General features: G+C 43.3%; 1 protein-coding gene across 1 annotated transcript in view; it reads right to left on the bottom strand.

Annotated features, from left to right (window-relative positions):
- LOC117809019 (cell wall protein DAN4-like) overlaps positions 1-24,138 on the bottom strand; it is a gene marked incomplete at both ends in the record, with an annotated part of 90,973 nt that overhangs the window by 9,904 nt on the left and 56,931 nt on the right. Inside the window, 2 exons of the mRNA XM_034678686.1 lie at positions 8,006-8,071; positions 21,630-21,803. Coding sequence (XP_034534577.1) covers positions 8,006-8,071; positions 21,630-21,803 — 240 coding nt within the window. The remainder of the gene's footprint in view (positions 1-8,005; positions 8,072-21,629; positions 21,804-24,138) is intronic.

Below are 24,138 nucleotides of genomic sequence, written 5' to 3'. Positions count from 1 at the left end.
TCAGCAGTGTGACTGCCCCCTGGTGGCTGGCTGCAGTATAGGTCAAAAAATCCGTCTCCCCCATTCATTTGAATGGGGGAGCAGTCAAACTTTAAAAAATAAAAACACGTCGTACGAATGTTTCTCACATCCGTATGCTGTGGTGATATGTAGTTAGTATTTGACTGTTTTGTGTTCAAGGCCTCTTTTTTCTGAAAAGTTTCTTTTTCGTTAGTTATTAGAGTTTAAAAAACGGGGTTTTACTTCCTGTTTCCTTTGATTCACAGCCGCCGTAGAACGAAACTTCAAAGGACACACAGCATCTTGTGACGTCACGCTGTAGGGTGGAGCTTATTACAGTGGCTTCACAGGCTCTGGCTGCACAATGGCGGCGCCCAGGAGAGGGATTTTTTGGCTTCAGAACTGTACAACGGGAAGAGGCGGAGCAACGCTGTCCATTTTTATTTACACTCTATGCTCTGTAGCAGTTAGCGAAAAGGCTAAAGGCCCACCTCTTTACCTCACACTAACTCAGACAAAGTTACGTTGAGTTCAGCATTTCCAATATGGCGCCCACTGACGACAATCCTGCCGTTAGCACCAAGCGGCAACCTCCGGTCTCAAACTATGAAGCCCATGCGGAAGTGTTATAAACTGCAATTCATCGAGAATCCACTAGAGGCTGGCTGCAGAAACACCGGAAACCACATACACACCCATTCAAAGAAGACGATCTTTGCAGCATTAATAAACATGTTTACAGCCTGGTTCAAAAAACTGCTTGGCTCTACGAAGCTAATCTCCCTATCGGCACCAAGGGAGAGGTTCCGGTGGCTGGTGGTGAAGCTTTCAGCAGAGCGTCTGCCCCCTGGTGGCTGGTTGCAATATAGGTCAAAAAATCCGTCTCCCCCATTCATTTGAATGGGGGAGCAGTCAAACTTTAAAAAATAAATACACGTTGTACGAATGTTTCTCACATCCGTATGCTGTGGTGATATGTAGTTAGTATTTGACTGTTTTGTGTTCAAGGCCTCTTTTTTCCTGAAAAGTTTCTTCTTCGTTAGTTATTAGAGTTTAAAAAACGGGGTTTTACTTCCTGTTTCCTTTGATTCACAGCCGCCGTGGAACGAAACTTCAAAGGACACACAGCGTCTTGTGACATCACGCTGTAGGGCGGAGCTTATTACAGTGGCTTCACAGGCTCTGGCTGAACAATGGCGGCGCCCAGGAGAGGGATTTTTTGGCTTCAGAACTGTACAACGGGAAGAGGCGGAGCAACGCTGTCCATTTTTATTTACAGTCTATGCTCTGTAGCAGTTAGCGAAAAGGCTAAAGGCCCACCTCTTTACCTCACACTAACTCAGACAAAGTTACGTTGAGTTCAGCATTTCCAATATGGCGCCCACCGACGACAATCCTGCCGTTAGCACCAAGCGGCAACCTCCGGTCTCAAACTATGAAGCTCATGCGGAAGTGTTATAAATTGCAATTCATCGAGAATCCACTAGAGGCTGGCTGCAGAAACACTGGAAACCACATACACTGCCTTTCAAAAAAGACGATCTTTGCAGCAGAAATAAACATGTTTACAGCCTGGTTCAAAAAACAGCTTGGCTCTACTAAGCTAATCTCTCTATCTGCATCAAAGGAGAGGTTCCGGTGGCTGGTGGTGAGGCTTTCAGCAGTGTGACTGCCCCCTGGTGGCTGGCTGCAGTATAGGTCAAAAAATCTGTCTTCCCCATTCATGTGAATGGGGGAGCAGTCAAACTTTAAAAAATAAATACACGTCGTACGAATGTTTCTCACATCCGTATGCTGTGGTGATATGTAGTTAGTATTTGACTGTTTTGTGTCCAAGGCCTCTTTTTCCTGAAAAGTTTCTTCTTCATTAGTTATTAGAGTTTAAAAAACAGGGTTTTACTTCCTGTTTCCTTTGATTCACAGCCGCCGTAGAGGGAAACTCCAAAGGACACACAGCGTCTTGTGACGCTACGCTGTAGGGCGGAGCTTATTACAGTGGCTTCACAGGCTCTGGCTGCAGAATCTGGGGGATTCTTTTAGAACGTGACGGTTCAGAAGATATTAAGATTACGAGTTTTTGCCCAAATAAGGACATGACTGACGTGACTCCCAGTCGGGAACACATAGCTATTGGCTAAGAGGCTCAAACTCCGCCTCTTTACGTCACACTCTGCCTGGTTGAGTTCTGCATTTCCAATATGGCCGCCTCCGTCGTGGCTTCAAAACAGCGCTCAGGAACAGATGGGTGACGTCATGAGTACTACATCCATATTTTGTACAGTCTATGGTTGGCACCTGTAATGGTGGGGTCTACCGCCTTTAAATTTAAAATTTTGTTAGGGCGTCAACCTGGCTCATGCATACCGCTAATCGATTTTTTTTTTACCCTTTAGTACAAACGGCCCGTTTTCAACGCTAATAGCTGGACGTGCAGACGGGTCCTGATGACTACAAACACCAATTAAATATCCTGTTCCAGTGAAGGCCAAAAACAGCAGTCCTTCAGATTTCATAAGAACCATCTCTCTCTTGTCACTGTTGTTCTTGTTTAATTTTATCCACTTACACCTGAAATGTTCCACCTTGATGACGATGTTGTTTACTGATGCTCACCTATACCCTCCAGGGATCCATTTGTCCCAATGACCCAGAAGCTACAGAGCTGGCCAGGCAATTAAAAAGAGCAGGACACTGACTTCCTGTTAGCTGCAGATGCAACTTCCTGGATGACCTTTCACTCTGGACGTGACGGATCTGGTGTTTAACGCATGACCCTTTGAGTGCTCTCTCATGGCCTGCTGACCTTCCCGGGCTGCCGTAGTGGTTTACATTCTGGAGCACAAACTGGAAGCTTAATTGGCTCGAGTCTGTTCCGCTCAGAGAAAAACTGACCCTTAGAAAACTGTCCCTCTGTGGCCTCCGTAGCACAGGAGTGTGTGAGAACTGACATTTAGGGAGTGGGGTTAGGTCACGTCGTCAGCTGGTGTGCAGCTACTGTTACAACCAAGTTATTCCAAGATCACATGACCTCCTGGAGGAACGCTGATTGGATAGAGTCAGATCTTGGTTAGGTTGTGACTGTGCATGCTTTATGACACTCAGGAGGTTTCCTCTCAGACGCACTGGGGCTCCTCCAAGAAAGGTCATCCAAGGAAAGCATCATCAACAGGCCAAACAAGAGGTGATTCTTTTCCACATTAGCTGGTGAGAATAAGCAACACAGTACGAGCTCATTAAACGACAACCTCTGCACTTTTCCCCTCAATTACAGACTCTGGAGCTGAAACGAGGGGTCAAGTGAGAACACGAGAATTCAACATCTGTTTTCTTTTCAATCATTTCCTCTTTTTTCGACAAAGTGATGGAGATTCTTGTCCTTCTTTGACGTCTCTCCTGTTTTCTTCTGGAGCCAACTCCATTTCCTCAAAGAGCCCACATCATAAATCTGAAGGGCCGAACACAAAGTCTCAGACCTTTTGTTTTAACAAGAAATCCTCCACACCAAAGAGCTCCGTTCTCATTCTTCTCCATGAAAGCCATTTTTAAGGAACATTCGTACGAAATCAGAGAGAAAGCGTTTGGAAATGTTTGTGCACTCCTCTGCAGTGGTTTAATAACACCACTTGGAGGGCAGCCCTGCATTCATGTGGTGTTGGAATAATTGGAAGAATTAGTTTCCATCTCCTAATGTTCACATGACAGCGGGGGATGGAAATGCACATTAACAGAAAGCGTCTTCTTGACGTCTGTAACACTTTACTCCACACTTGGTTATCGATTCATCTGTGATGTATTCTAAATGTGAAAACTAATCCTCACTTATTAAGACACCTTGGCAAAAGGTGTCATCTTCAGAGTGTCTATCTTCTCTTGTTATCAATGGTAACCTAACACTTCTTCTTTTTAACTAACAACACTTTGTCTCTTTCTCCTTCCTGCACATCCTCACTCATATCCCTATCTCCTTATTCTGTCAGACTGACACAAGTCTGCTGACAGTCTTTGGAAAAAGCTCAAAGCTGGAACTGGTTCGTGGCTTTGGGGAGGCCCAAACTCGAGTCTGCTTCAGGTGTGAGAGTTCCTCTACAGCAAGGTATATTTTGAGGGATTTTAAGAGGCTCTATGGGTTTTGGAAACTTGAGGGGGCGTTGGGATTTCCTAACAAGGCACATGGAGCAGAGACTGGCAGCTAAAAGCACCATCCTGAGAAGCTGAGTGGAGGATAAAATGGAGCCGAAGCATCCGAGGTTGGGAGTTTGAGGTTAGGTTAGGGCAGGGGTTCCCAAAGTGTGGGTCGGTTGATAGAAGTAATCTAAAAATAGAAAATTTTACCCATTATAGTAAAAAATGTTGACAAAAATAGTAGCTAAACTTGAAATAAAACCTTGAAAATAGAAAATGTAATGAGTTTTCTGCCTTTCTTTGTCGCCAGAGGACTCCTAAATTTAGGGTGAGTGAACAGTTAATGATCAAAAGCATCAGTAGCAGCCAAGGGAGAGGTTCCGGTGTCTGGTGGTGAGGCTTTCAGCAGTGTGACTGCCCCCTGGTGGCTGGCTGCAGTATAGGTAAAAAAATCCGTCTCCCCCGTTCATTTGAATGGGGAAGCAGTCAAACTTTAAAAAATAAATACACGTCGTACGAATGTTTCTCACATCCGTGTGCTGTGGTGATATGTAGTTAGTATTTGACTGTTTTGTGTCCAAGGACTCTTTTTCCTGAAAAGTTTATTTTTCGTTAGTTATTAGAGTTTAAAAAACGGGGTTTTACTTCCTGTTTCCTTTGATTCACAGCCGCCGTGGAGTGAAACAATAAAGGACACACAGCGTCTTGTGACGTCACGCTGTAGGGTAGAGCTTATTACAGTGGCTTCACAGGCTCTGGCTGCACAATGGCGGCACCCAGGAGCGTGATTTTTTGGCTTCAGAACCGTACAACGGGAAGAGGCGGAGCAACGCTGTCCATTTTTATTTACAGTCTATGGTAGCAGCAGGTTAAAGACTAAGTTAAAAGCCACATTGCTCATATAAGTGGGATCATTTTTTGCAGACCAGCTAAATGAAGCCACATTAAACCACTTTGAGGGACAGTGGGGGTCGCGAGTCTATGGCACCTATATTTTGGGGGTCATGGGCTGAAAAGTTTTTGAATCCCTGGGTTAGGGTATCCAAGGTACAAACTATAATGTGAGCATTTAGTCGACTAAAGAGTCACTCTCACTAGTCTGCACCAGTCATACACCTGTCATATGTTGTGTATAAGCTGGGTCATAGCCACCGAGTTAAGGACAACTGCCATAATGCTCTAAAAGCTCTACTACCTGGATGTAAACAAGATAACAGATGTTGTCTCGTAGCACGGCTTGGTTTGTCAGTATGTTGATCTGGTAAATGAAGATAAAGTTGTATGTAGGCTGTGTCTGGTTAAACTGACATATAACAACTCCACCGGAGTGATGAGGAACCAGCACAGGCATGAGGATGTCAACCTGCAAGGAGGACTGAGGGGTGTTGGTGCTAGCTCTGCTTGTGTTAGCCACACTCTGCAAACTGGTTGACATTGTTACCTGCAGATTTTGTGATCCTGAGTTAAGTCCAAGGGAGAGGTTCCGGTGGCTGGTGGGGAGGCTTTCAGCAGTGTGTCTGCCCCCTGGTGGCTGGCTGCATTATAGGTCAAAAAATCTGTCTCTCCCGTTCATTTGAATGGGGGAGCAGTCAAACTTTAAAAAATAAATACACGTCGTACGAATGTTTCTCACATCCGTATGCTGTGGTGATATGTAGTTAGTATTTGAGTGTTTTGTGTTCAAGGCCTCTTTTTCCAGAAAAGTTTCTTTTTCGTTAGTTATTAGAGTTTAAAAAACGGGGTTTTACTTCCGGGTTAACAATAAAGGACACACAGCGTCTTGTGACGTCACGCTGTAGGGCGGAGCTTATTACAGTGGCTTCACAGGCTCTGGCTGCACAATGGCGGCGCCCAGGAGAGGGATTTTTTGGCTTCAGAACCGTACAACGGGAAGAGGCGGAGCAACGCTGTCCATTTTATTTACAGTCTATGGTTAAGTCGTGTTCGATAAATCATGCTTAATTTCGACTGTTTCCTGAGAGATGTTGAGTGGTTGCTTAGTCAGACTTCAAACTGCTGTTTAAACAACTAGTAGTCTCTTCAGATCATCCGTAGTCCGAGAATTGAAGCCAATCCAGAAGTGCTATAAACTGCAATTCCTCGAGCGTCCACTAGAGGCTGGCTTTGGAAGTACCGGAAACCACATACACACCCATTCAAAGAAACCAATCTTTACAGCAGAAATAAACATGTTTACAGCCTGGTACAAAAAACAGCTTGGCTCTACTAAGCTAATCTCTCTATCGGCACCAAGGGAGAGGTTCCGGTGGCTGGTGGTGAGGCTTTCAGCAGTGTGACTGCCCCCTGGTGGCTGGTTGCAATATAGGTAAAAAAAATCCATCTTCCCCATTCATTTGAATGGGGGAGCAGTCAAACTTTAAAAAATAATACACGTGGTATGAATGTTTCTCATATCCGTATGCTGTGGTGCGTCCACTAGAGGCTGGCTTTGGAAGTATTGGAAACCACATACACACCCATTCAAAGAAGCCGATCTTTACAGCAGAAATAAACATGTTTACAGCCTGGTACAAAAAACGAGTTTTGTCTTAATAGCTAATCTATTGATCGGCACCCACTGCTTTTTTTTTAACCCGCCCTTTTTGAAGAGAATACATTATGAGTTTTGCCCAAATAAGGGCATGCCTGAGATGACACTTCCAAGGGTCATCTCTCTATTGACAGCAGTATGTGAGCTCATGTTGGTTACGATAGCAGCTTAAATCTGAAGGTTAATGTTGTATAGTTTTAGTTTGTCTTGTTATGTCTGTCATGTTAGAAGGCATCACAGTGAAATGAGCTCAGTTCTCAAACCCTGTATGTACACGTTGCATCGATATCGTACAGGACTACAGCAGAGGTTTAAGTAGAAAATAACATGATCAAGACATATTTGAGAGTCTGCAGAACTGGTTGCAGATGGATGAAGAGTTAATGTCAGAAGTTAGAGTTACCGCCAATCCACGATTCCCAGTTGGTATTGATTCACAGATCAAAAGATGTCCAGACATCTTGGTTGGTCGGTCGGTCGGTTCATTGGTTGGAGATTTGTTTGAACAGTGAAAGTTTAATAGGGTGGCTCTGACATCAAACAAGACTCATTTTGTTCAAAGCAGTGAGGGCTTTTGCCCGGTTACTACATCATCTCTGCTTGAAGTGAGCAGTCATTGAATCAGAGGCGGTCATTAAAAATGAAGATCATTCCCTGTTCCTCTTTAGAGGATGGTTCTCATAGTGAGTTTCCTCTGTTGGAGGAGAGGAAACATGATATCTGAAAAATCTTTAAAAAATTAGCTAAAGGTGAAGTTCCAAAAACTGCAGTTCCTCCAGCATCCACTAGGGGCTGCCTCTTAAAGTGAGTCAGCCTCCATAGAGCCCCATGTTAAAAACACAACAGCAGAATTAAACATGTTTACAGCCTGATACAAACGCAGTTTTAGTCTTTATAGGTCATTTATCTGTTTATGACAACTGTACAGGGCTGAATTTATACATAAGGAATTAGGGGCGTGGCCTCTTTGAGTGACAGGCGGGAGTGTTAGCTGTCTGCTAGCTAATTCAGTCCCTGAACTTCACCTCTGGGTCATGCAGAAGGACAGGAGATAGAGTGTTTGTGGTGTTGGAGCCTTTTGAAAATTTGTTCATGTAAATATCAGACACTAACTAACAGCTTAAAGAACACTGTTTGCTATTGACGCTAGCTAAAGAAGACGCTAAATTCAAACATGCATGCTGATATGGCCGTTTTCAACCATTTCTGTGATGGTGAGGATAGAAAAATGTTCATAAATAGCTCTGTTACATTTAAAAAAATATATATATCTGTAAAAGTTTAGCCGGAGAAGATTAGTGTTAGACATGCAGGTGTGTCAGATCTTCCTACCTGGGCAGCCCAGTCCAGGGGAGTCACAGCTGGTGGCGAGGGGTGTGTCGGTGGGCGGGGAGACACCTTCAGGGAGGGGAGGGAAGATTAAAACACACGTATTAATCCATTAAATTGGCGGTTAATTCAACTCAAAGTCACACGAAAGTGAGGTGAGTCGGTTAGCTTTATACTGCAGACTCCATCCATCCATCTAGCATCTATATTAAAAACCCTTTGCAGGTTGCAGAGGGCTGGAATTTGATCCCAGCATGCATTGCACCAGAGGTGTAAATGTAAATGTTTTCCTGGGTGAACGTTTTGCACTCAGGAAACTTTCTCACACTTTGAGTTCTTTAAAAGCACGCAGACTCCCAATCAATAACACTTTGTGGGCTGCGGCGGGACTGGGATTGGCGTCCTGCTGGGATCGAATTCCTGATGTTTTATTTCAGGGACAGTCTGTCTGACCAACTGTGCGCCTACAGCGGCCAAAAAAACGAGCGCTCCTCAAGTGCTTTGGCCATGTGAAATGTAATCCTGCGCCCGGCTCCGGCCCACACATACTGAATATTCACAGGCCTTTAGAGAGAGTGGGAGAACAGGCAGGGCAGTGAAAGCAGAGACTTTGTTCACACACACACACACAGGGACAAACACACAGGGACACACACACAGGGACACACACACTGGCTGTAACAGGAGGAATGTGCTGGAGAGAATGTCAGCAAATCATCGCAGTGATCACCCGAGTGAAAAAGCAGGAATTTGGTAATGGTGGACGGCAGGAGGATGAAAAGAGGTGAGAACGGCGAGGATTTTTGCCCCGTCATAATCCACCTCTTTTTTCCTCTCCTCCTTTCCTTTATGTCCTCCCTGCCTCCTCCTCCCTTCCCGGCTCCAAACACCACTCACTCTCCTTGCAGACTTCTCTTTTCTTGACCCTCTGACGCCCTCACCTTTTTTTTCCCTCTCATGTCTGGCATGAATCACGCCGTGCTGTAAGACAGGTGATGTAACTCGGGGAGTGTTAGTGGGAATATTTAAGGCTGGGACTCCCTAACGTCATTAAATGTCACCTGGTTGGACACGCTTAAGGAAACTGCAACTTTTATGGATTCCTTAAGCTACCCAGCTGTGTGAAAGACTTCATACTGATTGGTCAAAACCACATAATCACAATAAATGATTCTCAAAAGCAAGGTGATCACACACACCAAATAAAATCAGTTAGTGTAAGGAGTCGAGCACTCTTCACCTCTGCCTGTTGACACTGTGGCAAAATGCCAGTTTCGTCTAGCACTGTTTGGGTAGATGTCTAAAGAGGCTCTGGGGTTAGATCATTGACATATTTAGAATATAAATACATGTTTTAGTAAAGCTCTCAAAGCTGTGCAACCATCATTTCAATGAGCTGGCGTCAGGTCCATTATTTCCTGCACCTGATTGATGTTTTTTAAAAATGGACGACGTGTTTCCACCTCCTTCTGTTGTACGACCCAGGGCCTGACCCCTCCATGAAGGACACTGCCTTTTTGATTTGGCGCTTTAGAGATCAGTATTGACACCTGCCCGTTCTTCTAACCATGACACACACTTAACTTCCTGTTAGTGTTGTCACTTCCTCAGGTGGATCCAGTCCACAGCGTCACAGATTCTTGTGTGGGTTAGAAGCAGACACTCACGGTTATGGAAAGTTCAATGACTCTTGTGTTAGCGTTTGTTGTGTTTCCTCTCACTGTTCCTCCTCTACTCTGATCAACCGATGCACACAGCGCTGCAGGAGCCTCATTGGTCGACAGAGCTGTCAATCATGGCGTTGATAATGGAATAGAACTCTGCCTGATGTCAGAACTCTGAGAAAAAAGTCAAAATACTGAAGGAAAGTTGGATCTAAAAAAGACATTTCATCCGTCCCTCCTCTTTTTCCTGCTTTATACCTATTTTTATAAAATCAAATAACTAATTCAAACAAAACTAGTCAGAAACATGGACACTGTGACAGAAACCATGTTTGTTTCCTCTCACTGTTCCTCCTCTACTCTGATAATCCGGTGCACACAGTGCTGCAAAAGCCTCATTGGACAACAGAGCTGTCAATCATGACGTCACATCCTCTCTTTTTAAAGTGATAGGTCCGTTTTTTTGAAGTGGTGTTGTACAAGTTTTATGTCACTGGTATTTGTACCAGCCACAACGGATGCCGCTCAGCTCGACCCCTTTAATGAGAAACTGCAGAGGGAAACGGCACGCAAGCTAGGCTACAGTTTCTGCAGATGGGGCCAGATCTGCCACATGATTTAGCTAATTTTGAAAGACTCCGACCCATGTAATCATCTCTGTGCGCTGCAGGCGGAAGAGCACATCTGTGTTGCGTCCAAATAGTGCAAAAACAAACAGGCGTTTTGGTGGCGCAGTGGAGTGAAGTACTGAAAAATATCCCAGAAGAGCGTACACCTAAGCCCAGATGAGTGCTCGGGTCAGAGTCTTTCAAAATTGGCAAAATGACAAGGCAGAATCTGCTGAAAACTGTAGCCTAGCTTGCGCGCTGTTGTTCCTTGCATTTTGCCATCAAAGGGGCCGAGCTGAGCGGCATCCGTTCTGGCTAGTACAATTAATAGCAACATAAAACTCATACAACCTCATTTCAAAAACACTGAAATATCCCTTTAATATCAAATAACTTATTCTAACGAAAGCTGATGTCCCATCTCCCTCTAGAACTCTACGCTCCCAACATGCAGGCTTGCTAGTTGTACCTAAAATCTCTAAAAGTAGTATGGGAGGTAGAACCTTCAGTTATCAGGCCCCTCTCCTTTGGAATCATCTACCAGTCAGGGTCCGGGAGGCAGACACCCTCTCTACTTTTAAGAGTAGGCTTCAAACTTTCCTTTTTGATAAAGCTTATAGTTAGAGCTGGATCAGGCTTGGACCAGCTTTGGTTATGCTGCTATAGGCCTAGACTACCGGGGGAACTGGCGCCCTAACACACTGGGATCCTAGCTCACCCCCTTCCCCCCAACCCCCTCATCACTTACTTTAACTCTTCCTGTCCCATTAAAGTGACTAACCATAGACCTTTCTGGAGTCCCTGAGCTCCCTTGTCTCGTAGATTCCTCTGAGCTGCCGTAGACGTCCTCCTGCTGCGGACGATCTGGACTCCAGCTGATACGGACGTACTGGACTCCAGCGGCAACAGCTTCTACGACTCGTCTCATCACTATCACTTCTCTCTCTTACTCCCCTCTATCTGTCTTTCCAGACCCAACTCAGTCGAGGCATGATGGCTGTCTAACATGAGTCTGGTCCTGCTGGAGGTTTCTGCCTGTTAAAAGAAGTTTTTCCTCACCACTGTAACTAGCTAAATACTGCAATGTGCAATGCTCATGATGGATTAAGGTGGGGTCAGACTGAGTCTTACCCTGTCTTGAAGTTGGGTCTCTGTTCATAATTTGACATAGAGCGGTCTAGACCTCCTATGTTTGTAAAAGCGTTTTGGCGCTATACAAATAAAGATTGATTGATGGAGGAGGCAGGGTTTATGACCTATACTGCAGCCAGCCAGCAGGGGGAGCTCTGAATGTTTTGGCTTCACTTTTAGGGAGCTTTATTCGTCAACAACACGTTGGTTATAGGGTCAAAGGTCACTGTTTTATAAACCTGCGAACATACATCAGATACTTAAGCACATGTGGGATACTTCCTGAAACTTTGTTCTAAATGTTTTCCGTGTCCGTATCTTCGTCCTCTCCTCCTCTCTTAATCTCCTTCCATTCTTTCTCCTCTTATTTTCCCTGCCCTCTCTTTTCTCTCCGTCCCACTCCTGTCTCCTTATCTTCCTCTCTGCAGCATGTTGTCATCGGTTTAAATGAATGCTCCTTTGTGCGGCTCTGCTGAGCTCTTCAAGAGGAGGACACGTCGGCCAGGTCGGAGGCAGATAAAGAGAAGCATCTCTAATAATAAGCGTGCATTCATCTAATCACTGAGCAGCAGGTGGAGAGGGAGAGTCACTCTTAACACTGTGTGAATGTGTGTGTGTGTTATCTGCAGGGAGAGACACACAAATCCATCTTTTCACTATCTTATTAAAGGGAAAAATCATCCGCACACAATGAGCCTGTTGGAATTACAGGACAATCGGAGCAGCAACATGAAATTAAAAGCAGCACATTATTTTCCAGGCTGCGTGTCGTCCTCGTGTCTCTGTCAGGGTGTCACCGCGCCGACAGAAGACGGGGATCTATAATTTGCGGGAACAGCAGGCGGAGGATTAATTCGCCGTCAATACTGGAACAAGCGCTCACTAAACACGGCGAGGAGCTGTTATAGTTGGCTCATGTCCGCTTTTATTAATGTGCTTCATAGCGGTAACATTTGAACGGACACTTGTGTGTTTGGCTTTTTCACCACTTTAATCAGCTTTTCCATTTGCTGCTCACGATGGTTTGGATGTTTGTAGGGAAAATAGTTTGTGCTCAAGTCTCACAAACAGAGAAGGATTCACCACGGAGGAAGTGGAGGCGGCTTATTCACTCCTAGTGAGTCTGACTGAAACATATAACTTTAAAGGTGACATATCACGCTTTTTTTCATCAATATATATTGGTCTAAGAGGTCCCCAAAACATGTCTTTAAAGTTTATGCTCAAAAAAACACTTTGAAATCAGATTTTGGTCTGCCTGAAAAGTCCTCTTCTTCAGTCCTCATCAGAACACTCTGTTTTCTCTCTGACCACGCCCCCTCAGGAAGTGGATGTGCCTCGGCTCTCCAGCACGTTGATCTAATGTTTACATGTTGGCTGAATATACACGGCTGCTCAGAGATCGCGCTACTTCAACCCTCTGAATCTGATCCAGAATCTGATCCTGACGGAGAGGCGCCTGTAGCAGGACCTTTCTGAACCATTGGTCACAGATTTAGTGTTTCTTGTTGTTTTATTTATCAGTATGTAGACGTGTGTCTTGGTACACAGCTACGAACATGTAGCTATGTGGCTATGCTAACTAGCGCTAGCACTTATCCATGATAAATAAAAATCATCCACAAGATCTTCAAATCTGCAGACGTGGGGAGTAAAACCAACCTCTGCCAGAAAGGCAGCGGGACCTTTTCTGAAGGATTGGTCACAGATTTAGTGTTTCTTGTTGTTTTATTTGTCAGTATGTAGTCGTGTGTCTTGGTACACAGCTACAGCTACAGCTACAGCTACAGCTATGAACATATAGCTATGTGGCTATGCTAATTAGCGCTAGCACTTATCCATGACAAATAAAAATCATCCACTAGATCTTCAAATCTGCAGACGTGGGGAGTAAAACTGACCTTTGTGTTTATTAAGACAGCCTACAACTAGCATGCCTCCCTCCTAAGCTCCTTGTTAGCACACATGTGTGCAGGTAATGAAAAACGGAGGAGGGGTTGAGTTGTATTTTATACAGTCTATGGGCTGAACAAGCTCCGAGCTCTGACTTCCTGTTACAGACCGGATATTGTTGTTACGTAACAAAAACACGGAAGTCTGAAACGGCTGGTTTCACACACATTTACAGAAAGGTGGAGAAATCAGAACAGGGGCAGAATGGATTTTTTTCATTCTCGGGGGGTTTGTAGACAGGGACACATATTTCAGGTAAAGAACCATTAAAAAGTCAATTTTGCATGATATGTCACCTTTAAAAGGAGAACCAATAAAGGAAGCCCACAGGTATGAGTGAAGGTAGGACACAAACACAGACTGACAGGCTCCACCATGAACTGTTTATGTGTCCGAGTTCCCCTCTGGACTCAATAACACATGAAAGAAAAGCTGCATGCACCAACGTATAGAAACACAGTATACACTAATGAAGCCTGGACACACATGCATACGTATAAAACACACACACACACACACACACACACACACACACAGACACGGCTCTGCAGGCGCCTGGCGACAGCTCTCTCCCTCTCCCTCTCTCCCTCTCTCTCTCCGTCAGCCTCATTACCGCACAGAGAGGAACATTAAACCGGCCTCAGACGCTTCAGAGCGGTTCGGTCGGCTCGTAAAGACAAAGTCAACTTTTTCAGGGTAAACAAATCGAGCGCACCTCTCCGCGGGGAGAAAGAGAGAAGTGTGAAATGTTCTTGGAGGAAACGTGGAGGACTTGGAGGCTCTGATGTCGGGAAGAGGAGGAGGAGGAGGAGGAGGAGGAGGAAACATTCAGCATGGAAAACCCATTAACCAAAAAATCATTAGGAATTTGAGCTGTAACCCAAAACTCAAGACTGGGTTCACCTTTTCAACTCTGCAGCAGCGAGCCCGGCGGTTACTAAAGGGTGGTTTTGATTAGATGTCAGTTTTTTAGGATTTTCTATAATTACTTTATAATCCTGGAATATTTACAACCTTAGACACAAGGTTACATAACTCATTAAAACACCAAAACAACAAACAGAATGAAGTCCAGGAATAAAAAAAATGAACAAATCAGACTTTTCTCTGACTTTGATGAAACCAAAAATAAAAAATTAAAATGCACAACATGATCCAAACGGTGCAAAGAGTGGATAGATAATAATAATTAAAAAATAAATATATATAAAATAATAATAATTGTAATAAGAAGAAGAGTTATAATAACAATTGAAATAATAATAATAAAATGACAATAATAATAATAATAAAAAAGAGTTATAATAAAAATTGAAATATAAAAAAAGAAATAATTAAAATAATGAAAAAAATAGCAATAATTATATTAATTGTAATAATAAAAATAATAATACATATAATAATAATAAAATGACAATAATAATAATAATAATAGAGTTATAATAAAAATTGAAGTATAAAAAAAGAAATAATTAAAATAATGAAAAAAATAGCAATAATTACATTAATTGTAATAATAAAAATTATAATACAAATAATAATAATAAAATGACAATAATAATAAAAAAGAGTTATAATAAAAATTGAAATATAAAAAAATTAATAATTATAATAATGACAAAAATAGCAATAATTATATAAATTGTAATAATAAAAATAATAATACAAATAATAATAATAAAATGACAATAATAATAAAAAAGAGTTATAGTAAAAATTGAAATATAAAAAAAGAAATAATTATAATAATGACAAAAATAGCAATAATTATATTAATTGTAATAATAAAAATTATAATAAAAAAAATAATAATAAAAATAATAATAACAATAATAATAATACAATGACAATAATGAAAATAATAATAATAATAATAATATAATAATAATAATAATAATAATAATAAAAGAGTTATAATAAAAATTGAAATATAAAAATAGCAATAATTATAATAGTAACATTAAAAATAATAATAATAATAATAATAATAATAATAATAATAATAATAATAATAATAACAAGAAGAAGAAGAAGAAGTAACAAAAGTCAGAAATATAAAATATAAAAATATGAATGAAATGTATGTAATAAAATGTTAAAATCCTGCCATTCATATTGCCCTTAAAAATAATAAATTCCTCTTGATGAAAACACGCTCATGGATGTTTAAATGTCTTCAAAGAAAACCAAAGGTTGGATGTGAGAGAGGATTCAAAGTTTTGCACCAGAATTCAACCTGAGCTGCTTTCAGACAAAGAATCAGATTCAGTTTGTGTCTAAATATGAAGATAATCCAGGCGCTGCAATAATAGGGTAACAAAGACCCAACATCAAGACCGGATAAGATCCAGTCCCACCTTACAGACAGGACTCAGTCTGATCTCATCTTAATCCACCATGAGCAGAGCACTTTGCAGGATTTAGCAAGTTACAGTGGCAAGGACAAACTTCCTTTAACAGGCAGAAACCTCCAGCAGGACCAGACTCATGTTAGACACACATCTGCTGAGACCGTGAACAGAGGGCGACCGTATTTCCATAAACACGGCGAGGACACCTGAAGGCTCAGAGAGAGTGCGTCTGTAAAACTTCCATCACTGAAGATGGAAACTGTCCGAGTTAGTTGAGTCTGAGGTTGTAAAGTTTCCTGTCCAAACACTGCAGCCTTCAGATGAGACCACAGATACCTGACCCTAATCCTTCCTGTAAACCTCAGAGTTCAGAGATGATCCAAAGGCTGGAACACAACATTTCACTCAGACCGTCCCCAGAGTGAGTCCTTCTGTCGTGCACCGGACACTCTGAAGCCTCTGCATCCATCCTCCTCCATCTTTAAACATCTGTAATCCATGATTTAATGTGTCAACTTTAGTTCTTCTAATGAATCCACTGTGGCGTCCTGCTGCTGGGATTACCCACTCTCCTCTTTGGGGATCAATTAAGTTCAGCTCATCTTTACTTATGGCTAATTATTGAATCAGTGCAGCAGTGGAAGCCTGCAGAGTCGGGGCGGCGGTAGGTCAGAGCGTGATGCAGTATTTTCTGCAGATCCTGCAGAGTAGACGACGTTCTGACGTGAGAGTGTTATAAACTGCAGTTCATCGAACGTCCACTAGAGGCTGGCTGCAGAAACACCGGAAACCACATACACACCCATTCAAAGAAGACGATCTTTACAGCAGAAATACACATGTTTATATTAAGATTAGGAGTTTTTGCCCAAATAAGGACATGACTGACTTGACTGACAGGTGGGAACACATAGCTGTTAGCTAGGAGGCTCAAGCCCCGCCTCTTTACGTCACACTCTTTTGGTTGAGTTCAGCATTTCCAATATGGCCGCCACCGACGATTGGCTTCAAAACTGAGCTCAGGAACAGATGGGTGGCATCACGGATACTACGTCCATTATTTCTACAGCCTATGGTTGTACCAGGAAGTTAGCTCCGCCCCATTTAGCATAACCAGCTTCACTATTCAATGTAGTCCAGCTCAACCTTGTTTGATGACAACAGAATAGAGCGGCATTTGAAGGGTCCCTGCCTGCTTTTACTCTCCATACTTCCTGTTGATTCTATCTTTCATGACACTGGGAGACATTTCTGCTCAAGAGGTTCAAAGACAGCCTGAAGCTCTTTGACAGGGAGAGTTTTTCCAGTCAGTGCACCAGGATGACACTGTGACAGACACCAGAGTTCCTCAGCTGTAGGCGTCCAGTATGGTGTGTTTTTAGGGACCTGAAAGTCCTGAATACCTGGACTCACTGAAATCCAGTGGACGCCAGTTTAATAAAACCGCCTCAGCAAACAGATCTTAAGAATCTTGAGCACTGCAGATGAAATGTTTGGGAAAGATCTCCTTATTTACACATTCTCATTCATGCATCATCTCTGTTAGCACAAGCAAATGCTGTCACACTCCAAGTCTCACGCACGAACAAACAAACGGGCATGGACGAACATTAGCAGGGTGTTAGCAGCACTCACCACTAGTTGGCGCAGCAGTAGTTAAGTGAATGCAATGAGGGTAGCAGACTGTGAAGAGAAGCAGATTGGCAGACATCAATTAATACAAAGCATCAGTTCATTGAAACATGGGCGGTCCCTCACTTCACGGACACACATGAGGTATCACATTTACAGGAGATCAATTAGTCGATGCAGGGATGAGTTAATGAACGGCTGCAAAATGAGAAGGTGGTTAATAACACGCCATGACAGAATCAGCAACAGCTTAAAGACGAGACAAAGTCAAGGTGTCTTTACTGATGATTAAAAACAGGAGGGGTACGAGGCATCAGTCACATCAGGGGGATGATGGGTTTAACATGGAGGGTCAGTCACTGAGGGAGAGAGGGGCAGAGTCAAGGTGGTCTACAGGGCCAGGAATTAGACAGCTCCATGGGGAGACATCAACAGACAGACTGAAATGAAGGCTCAGATTAGCTGCATTTCAAAGGTTGTAAGAAGGATGTCCTGATTGGCGGTCAGAGATTAGTGTTGGCGCATTTTTAACGGATCATAAATTAAGATATTGAGCTCATTATGATATTTTGTTTTGGGATAAATAGGGCCAGAGCACCGAGGATGGTAGCCTCTATACATGGGACGCTTAAGGGGCATTTCGACCCAGGGTCTAAATTTAGTTCAGGGGTAGATAATCTCTAAAAAGCCCCTGCTAGGGGGGTAGTACTTTCCAAAGGTACCTGGACTTTCAGAGGGCGGGGGCCTGCAATGCTGAACGTGTCTGATTGGTAGATTAAGCTCAGTGTTTTTATTCCGCCCTCCGTCCACAATAACATCACACACATCTGTGATTCTCTTGATTTCTCTTTCTTTCATTAGTTTTTATTTGTTCTATCTTTTTTGTATGTGTGTGTACTTTTCAAAAGAAGAAGCTGTGATTCTCTTGATTTAGCAGCTTGTAACAGTAGTCTTCTCTCAGCCCACCGTGAATGTGTCTCTCCTCCCGGTGTTCCGGTTTTAAAAGTGACCCTGTAAACTGGAGACCTTCAGCTGAAAGTGTCAGTGTTTTCAACATTTTCACTTTTTTTCATGTTTTTCTGCTTTTGGAGCACAATTTCAAGTTTGAGGAAAATTTATTTTTTCGACAGGGTCAACTTTTTTGTCAATTTTTTTCTGTCAAATTTAATTTTTTTTCAAAAAAAAAATTTGTCCCAAAAAATGTTGTCAAATTTTTTTTTGTCAAAACATTTATCAACACATTTGTCAAAAAAAAATTCGTCAATTTTTTTTTCAAATTTTTTTCTCAAAATTTTTTGTTCATTTTTTTCCAAAAAACATTCACAGTAATTGTTTTTTTCATCTGTGATTCTCTTGATTTCTCTTTCTTTCATTAGTTTTTATTTGTTCTATCTTTTTTGTATGTGTGTGTACTTTTCAAAAGAAGAAGCTGTGATTGTCTTGATTTAGCAGCTTGTAACAGTAGTCTTCTCTCAGCCCACCGTGAATGCGTCTCTCCTCCCGGTGTTCCGGTTTTAAAAGTGACCCTGTAAACAGGAGACCTTCAGCTGAACGTGTCAGTATTTGTTGATTCATTCATTGTTTGTTCCATGTTTTTAAACGCAGGCACAACATTTTCACTTTCTTTCATGTTTTTCTGCTTTTGGAGCACAATTTCAAGTTTGAGGAAAAAAAAATTTTCGACAGGGTTCTTTTTTGTAAATTTTTTTGTCAAATTTAATTTTTTTTCCCAAAAAATTTTTGTCCCAAATCTTTTTTTGTCAAATTTTTTTTCCCAAAAAAAATGTTTCCAAAAAAAATTTTTGTTCAAAAAAATTTTTTTGTCAATTTTTTTTTGCCAAAACATTTGTCAAAATTTTTTTTCTCAATTTTTTTTTAAATTTTTTTTTATAATTTTTTACTCAACATTTTTTTCTGACATTTTTTTTCCAAAAACCATTCACAGTCATTGTTTTTGTCATTCACTTGATTTCTCTTTCTTTCATTAATTTTTATTTGTTCTATCTTTTTTGTATGTGTGTACTTTTCAAATGAAGAAGCTGTGATTCTCTTGATTTAGCAGCTTGTAACAGTAGTCTTTTCTCAGCCCACCGTGAATGCGTCTCTCCTCCTGGTGTTCCGGTTTTAAAAGTGACCCTGTAAACTGGAGACCTTCAGCTGAACGTGTCAGTGTTTGTGGAGTTTACACAGCTGTTGAAACACAGAGGGAGTTCCTGGGAATGCAAACTAGTTTAGTTTTTATTAAGATTTCAAAATATCCTCATCAGATATTTAATGATGGTCTAAAGACGTTTATGAGGGATGCATCCGGCTGAGAGTCTCCAGTTAACAGGGTCGCTGTTTAAACCAAAACACCGGCCAATCTCTGCGATCACGGCTTTTTGAGTTCAAAAGGATTTTAAAGCCGTGTTGAAACGTCTTTGCTACTCGCGCTTATCTCCTCTCACGTGTTGATTCAGTGAATCCATCTGTGATGAAATATAGCACCATTTAAAACAGCGCCAGCTTCAACCAATTCTTGGTCCTAAGCTATTCAGACCAGGTCAGTTATCAAACATGTTACATCCGGAGAGGATTTAACATTAAAGATGAGAGTAACGACTTCATAACTTTTTAAAATTAGCAAAAAAAACATCAAACTTTTACTCCCAGCTTTAACCAAACACCACGTACATAAACTCCTCCTCTTGAAAGCTTCAGTCTTCAAGGTGTCTTTAACATGATGACTGAATTTAAAGGAGATTGAACACAACCCAGAGGAAGAGTTTGTTCTTATCTGAAATCAAATGGATATAACTGACTTCCTGTTAGGTTTTTGGTATGCGTGTAAGATGTTTTTTTGAAGGACTTGGCATGATGTGTGTGCCTGCCAAATTTCATGCATGTAGGTAGAACCTGCTGCAGGGGGCGCTATAGAGGTCACACCCATGCATGTTAGCATCGTCGCTTTTCAGTGACTCGGATTTCTGAAGTGGTCGCACATTTTGTGTTAGAAGTTAAACGCTTCTTGTTTTTTGGTTTCATCTTAACTTTTTGTGTATTTTTGTGATTCCAAATTCTTGAAAATTGAATATTTTAATATTTTTTATGAACTTTAACATAAAATGAAACATTCTTTACTATGATGCAATACGACGTGTCTCGCTCTTTCTCTCTCTTCATGTAAATCAAAGCAGAAAACACGTTACAGCAGAGAAAAGCTGCACGTCACTTCCAAAATGTTCACCTTTTACTTCATGTTAAATATATATGTGTGTGTGTGTGTGTGTGTGTGTGTGTGTGTGTGTGTGCATGCATGCATTGACATTTGCAAATAAGTACATCCTTGTGTGCGTGTGTGAAGTCAGGAAACTTTGTGCAGAACCCTGCATACCTTCAAAACCACAATAGGTCTCTGAGGCTTACAAGCATGTACTTACACACTCACACTGATGCACTTACACACACACACACACATACACACACACACACACACACACACAGTCGGTACAGCGTTGGCAGAGCTTTCCCTGAAACCGCTGTGGCTAACCTCCTGTGGGTACACACTCATTTACAGCTTTTTAAATATGAGGTATAGCACTTCTCTGTGTATACACACACACACACACACACACACACACACTTTCATGGTTATTACTAAAATATGGTGAGAAAACGGTTGATTATGTAAACTAGGTTTCAGGTTCTTAAGTGTGTTAAGAGAGCTCTTGGCCTTTCGTGTGTGTGTGTTTGTGTGTGTGTGTGTGTGTGTGTATTAGCTGGTGCTTGTGCATAATACATTTAAGATGTGTGTGTATCAGTACATTTAATAATAAACACTGTGGAAATCATGCAACATCCTCACCCTGTCGTTCAACATGATTCGGTTCGATTGCCTCATCGTGTGGCAGAAGAATGTGTGTGTGCATGTGTGTATATTTATTTGTGTGTGTGTGTGTGTGTGCGTTTGAACAAATAATGGCGTTATTGAACGGAGCAGGACTCAGAAAGGTTGTTGGTCGGCAGCCAAGCCGGTTGCTGGAGTCTGAAAGTCAGCCGCCGCAGAGCTGAGCTGAAGTCTGGATCTAATTTTCCACCCTGACGGTGAACACACTGAAACATTTTGCATTGTGTGTGTGTGGGTAAGTGTGTGTGAGTGTGTTGAAGTGCGTGTGTGTGTGTGCAGATTTTACATAATATAGTTCAACATCAATGGTTTAAAAGCTGTTTATCATATTTGGTCCTTCCATAAGCGATGATCTCAAAGGAGACTGAGATCTGATCTGAGGTCAGATGTGTCTGTACTCACTGCAGCTGAGCGAGGTGTCGGTCTGCGCCAGAGTGGACGGGATGGTCCAGTGGCTGTTGTCCCAGTCGATGACGTTTCCCACCATGTCGCAGGTTAACGCGCCCAGCTGCTGCTGCGACATGGAGTAGTCCCACAGCCGGAGGTTATAGATGTTCCCTCTGAAGTTGTGCTTCCCTGAACGAAAACACAAACAAGTGAGTGGGACAGAATATGGATATGGGGATACATCGTCGTTCTGATCTCGTAATATTCAGGTTTGAAGTTGAGTTTGCCTAACCAAAGACTTCCACCAGATCCATGTAAGGATCAGAATCCATTATTCCTTTTAATTTTTTCGCTGCAGGACAATGGAGGAAACACGTTTGGTTTGTGTTTTTGATCATGACAACCCCGCCCCTCGCCCCTGACGTAAGCGGTTCGCAGTTCTAGAACAGCAAAGAGTTGAAGCTGCTCTGGAACTGGTTTTCCGGCCGGGAGCCGGTTCACTAACAGTTGGAACACGAATAAAGACGGTTCTCAATTGAGCGCTGGCTCCAAACTGGCCCTGAAACTGGGCCTGAAACTGGCCCTGAAAATGACCCTGAAACTGGTTCCAAACCTGCCCCTGAAACTGGCCCTGAAACTGTCTCCAAACCTGCCCTGAGACTGGCCCTGAAACCGCGTTGAAACTGGCCCTGAAACTGGCCCTGAAACTGGCCCTGAAACTGGCTCCAAACCTGCCCTGAAACTGGTCCTGAAACTGGCACTGAAACTGGCTCCAAACCTGCCTGAGACTGGCCCCAAAACCGGCTTTGGAACTGGCTCCAAACCTGCCCTGAAACTGGCTCCAAACTGGCCCTGAAACTGGCTCCAAACCTGCCCTGAAACTGGCACTGAAACTGGCTCCAAACCTGCCTGAGACTGGCCCTGAAACTGGCCCTGAAACTGGCTCCAAACCTGCCCTGAAACTGGTTCCAAACCGGCCATGAAACTGGCCTTGAAACTGTCTCGAAACCGGCCCTGAAATTGGCTCCAAATTGGCTCCAAACTGGCCCTGAAACTGGCCCTGAAACTGGCCCTGAAACTGGCTAAAACCTGACCTGAAACTGGCCCTGAAACTGGCCCTGAAATTGCCTCCAAACCTGCCCTGAAACTGGCCCCGAAACCGGCTTTGAAACTGGCTCCAAACCTGCCCTGAAACTGGCTCCAAACTGGCCCTGAAACTGGCCCTGAAACTGGCTCCAAACCTGCCCTGAAACTGGTCCTGAAACTGGCACTGAAACTGGCTCCAAACCTGCCTGAGACTGGCCCTGAAACTGGCCCTGAAACTGGCTCCAAACCTGCCCTGAAACTGGTTCCAAACCGGCCATGAAACTGGCCTTGAAACTGGCTCGAAACCGGCCCTGAAATTGGCTCCAAATTGGCTCCAAACCGGCCCTGAAACCGGCCATGAAACTGGCCCTGAAACTGGCTAAAACCTGACCTGAAACTGGCCCTGAAATTGCCTCCAAACCTGCCCTGAAACTGGCCCCGAAACCGGCTTTGAAACTGGCTCCAAACCTGCCCTGAAACTGGCTCCAAACTGGCCCTGAAACTGGCCCTGAAACTGGCTCCAAACCTGCCCTGAAACTGGTCCTGAAACTGGCACTGAAACTGGCTCCAAACCTGCCTGAGACTGGCCCTGAAACTGGCCCTGAAACTGGCTCCAAACCTGCCCTGAAACTGGTTCCAAACCGGCCCTGAAATTGGCCTTGAAACTGGCTCGAAACCGGCCCTGAAATTGGCTCCAAACCGGCCCTGAAACCGGCCCTGAAACTGGCCCTGAAACTGGCTAAAACCTGACCTGAAACTGGCCCTGAAACTGGCCCTGAAATTGCCTCCAAACCTGCCCTGAAACTGGCCCCGAAACCGGCTTTGAAACTGGCTCCAAACCTGCCCTGAAACTGGCTCCAAACTGGCCCTGAAACTGGCCCTGAAACTGGCTCCAAACCTGCCCTGAAACTGGTCCTGAAACTGGCACTGAAACTGGCTCCAAACCTGCCTGAGACTGGCCCTGAAACTGGCTCCAAACCTGCCCTGAAACTGGTTCCAAACCGGCCCTGAAATTGGCCTTGAAACTGGCTCGAAACCGGCCCTGAAATTGGCTCCAAACCGGCCCTGAAACCGGCCCTGAAACTGGCCCTGAAACTGGCTAAAACCTGACCTGAAACTGGCCCTGAAACTGGCCCTGAAATTGCCTCCAAACCTGCCCTGAAACTGGCCCCGAAACCGGCTTTGAAACTGGCTCCAAACCTGCCCTGAAACTGGCTCCAAACCGGCCCTGAAACTGGCCCTGAAACTGGCTCCAAACCTGCCCTGAAACTGGTCCTGAAACTGGCACTGAAACTGGCTCCAAACCTGCCCGAGACTGGCCCTGAAACTGGCCCTGAAACTGGCTCCAAACCTGCCCTGAAACTGGTTCCAAACCGGCCCTGAAACTGGCCTTGAAACTGGCTCGAAACCGGCCCTGAAATTGGCTCCAAACCGGCCC

Source organism: Notolabrus celidotus, unplaced genomic scaffold (assembly GCF_009762535.1).
Source record: "Notolabrus celidotus isolate fNotCel1 unplaced genomic scaffold, fNotCel1.pri scaffold_204_arrow_ctg1, whole genome shotgun sequence".
Lineage (NCBI taxonomy): Eukaryota > Metazoa > Chordata > Actinopteri > Labriformes > Labridae > Notolabrus > Notolabrus celidotus.
Note: the sequence above shows the minus strand (reverse complement) of the source record. Positions and strands in the feature narration are given on the sequence as shown.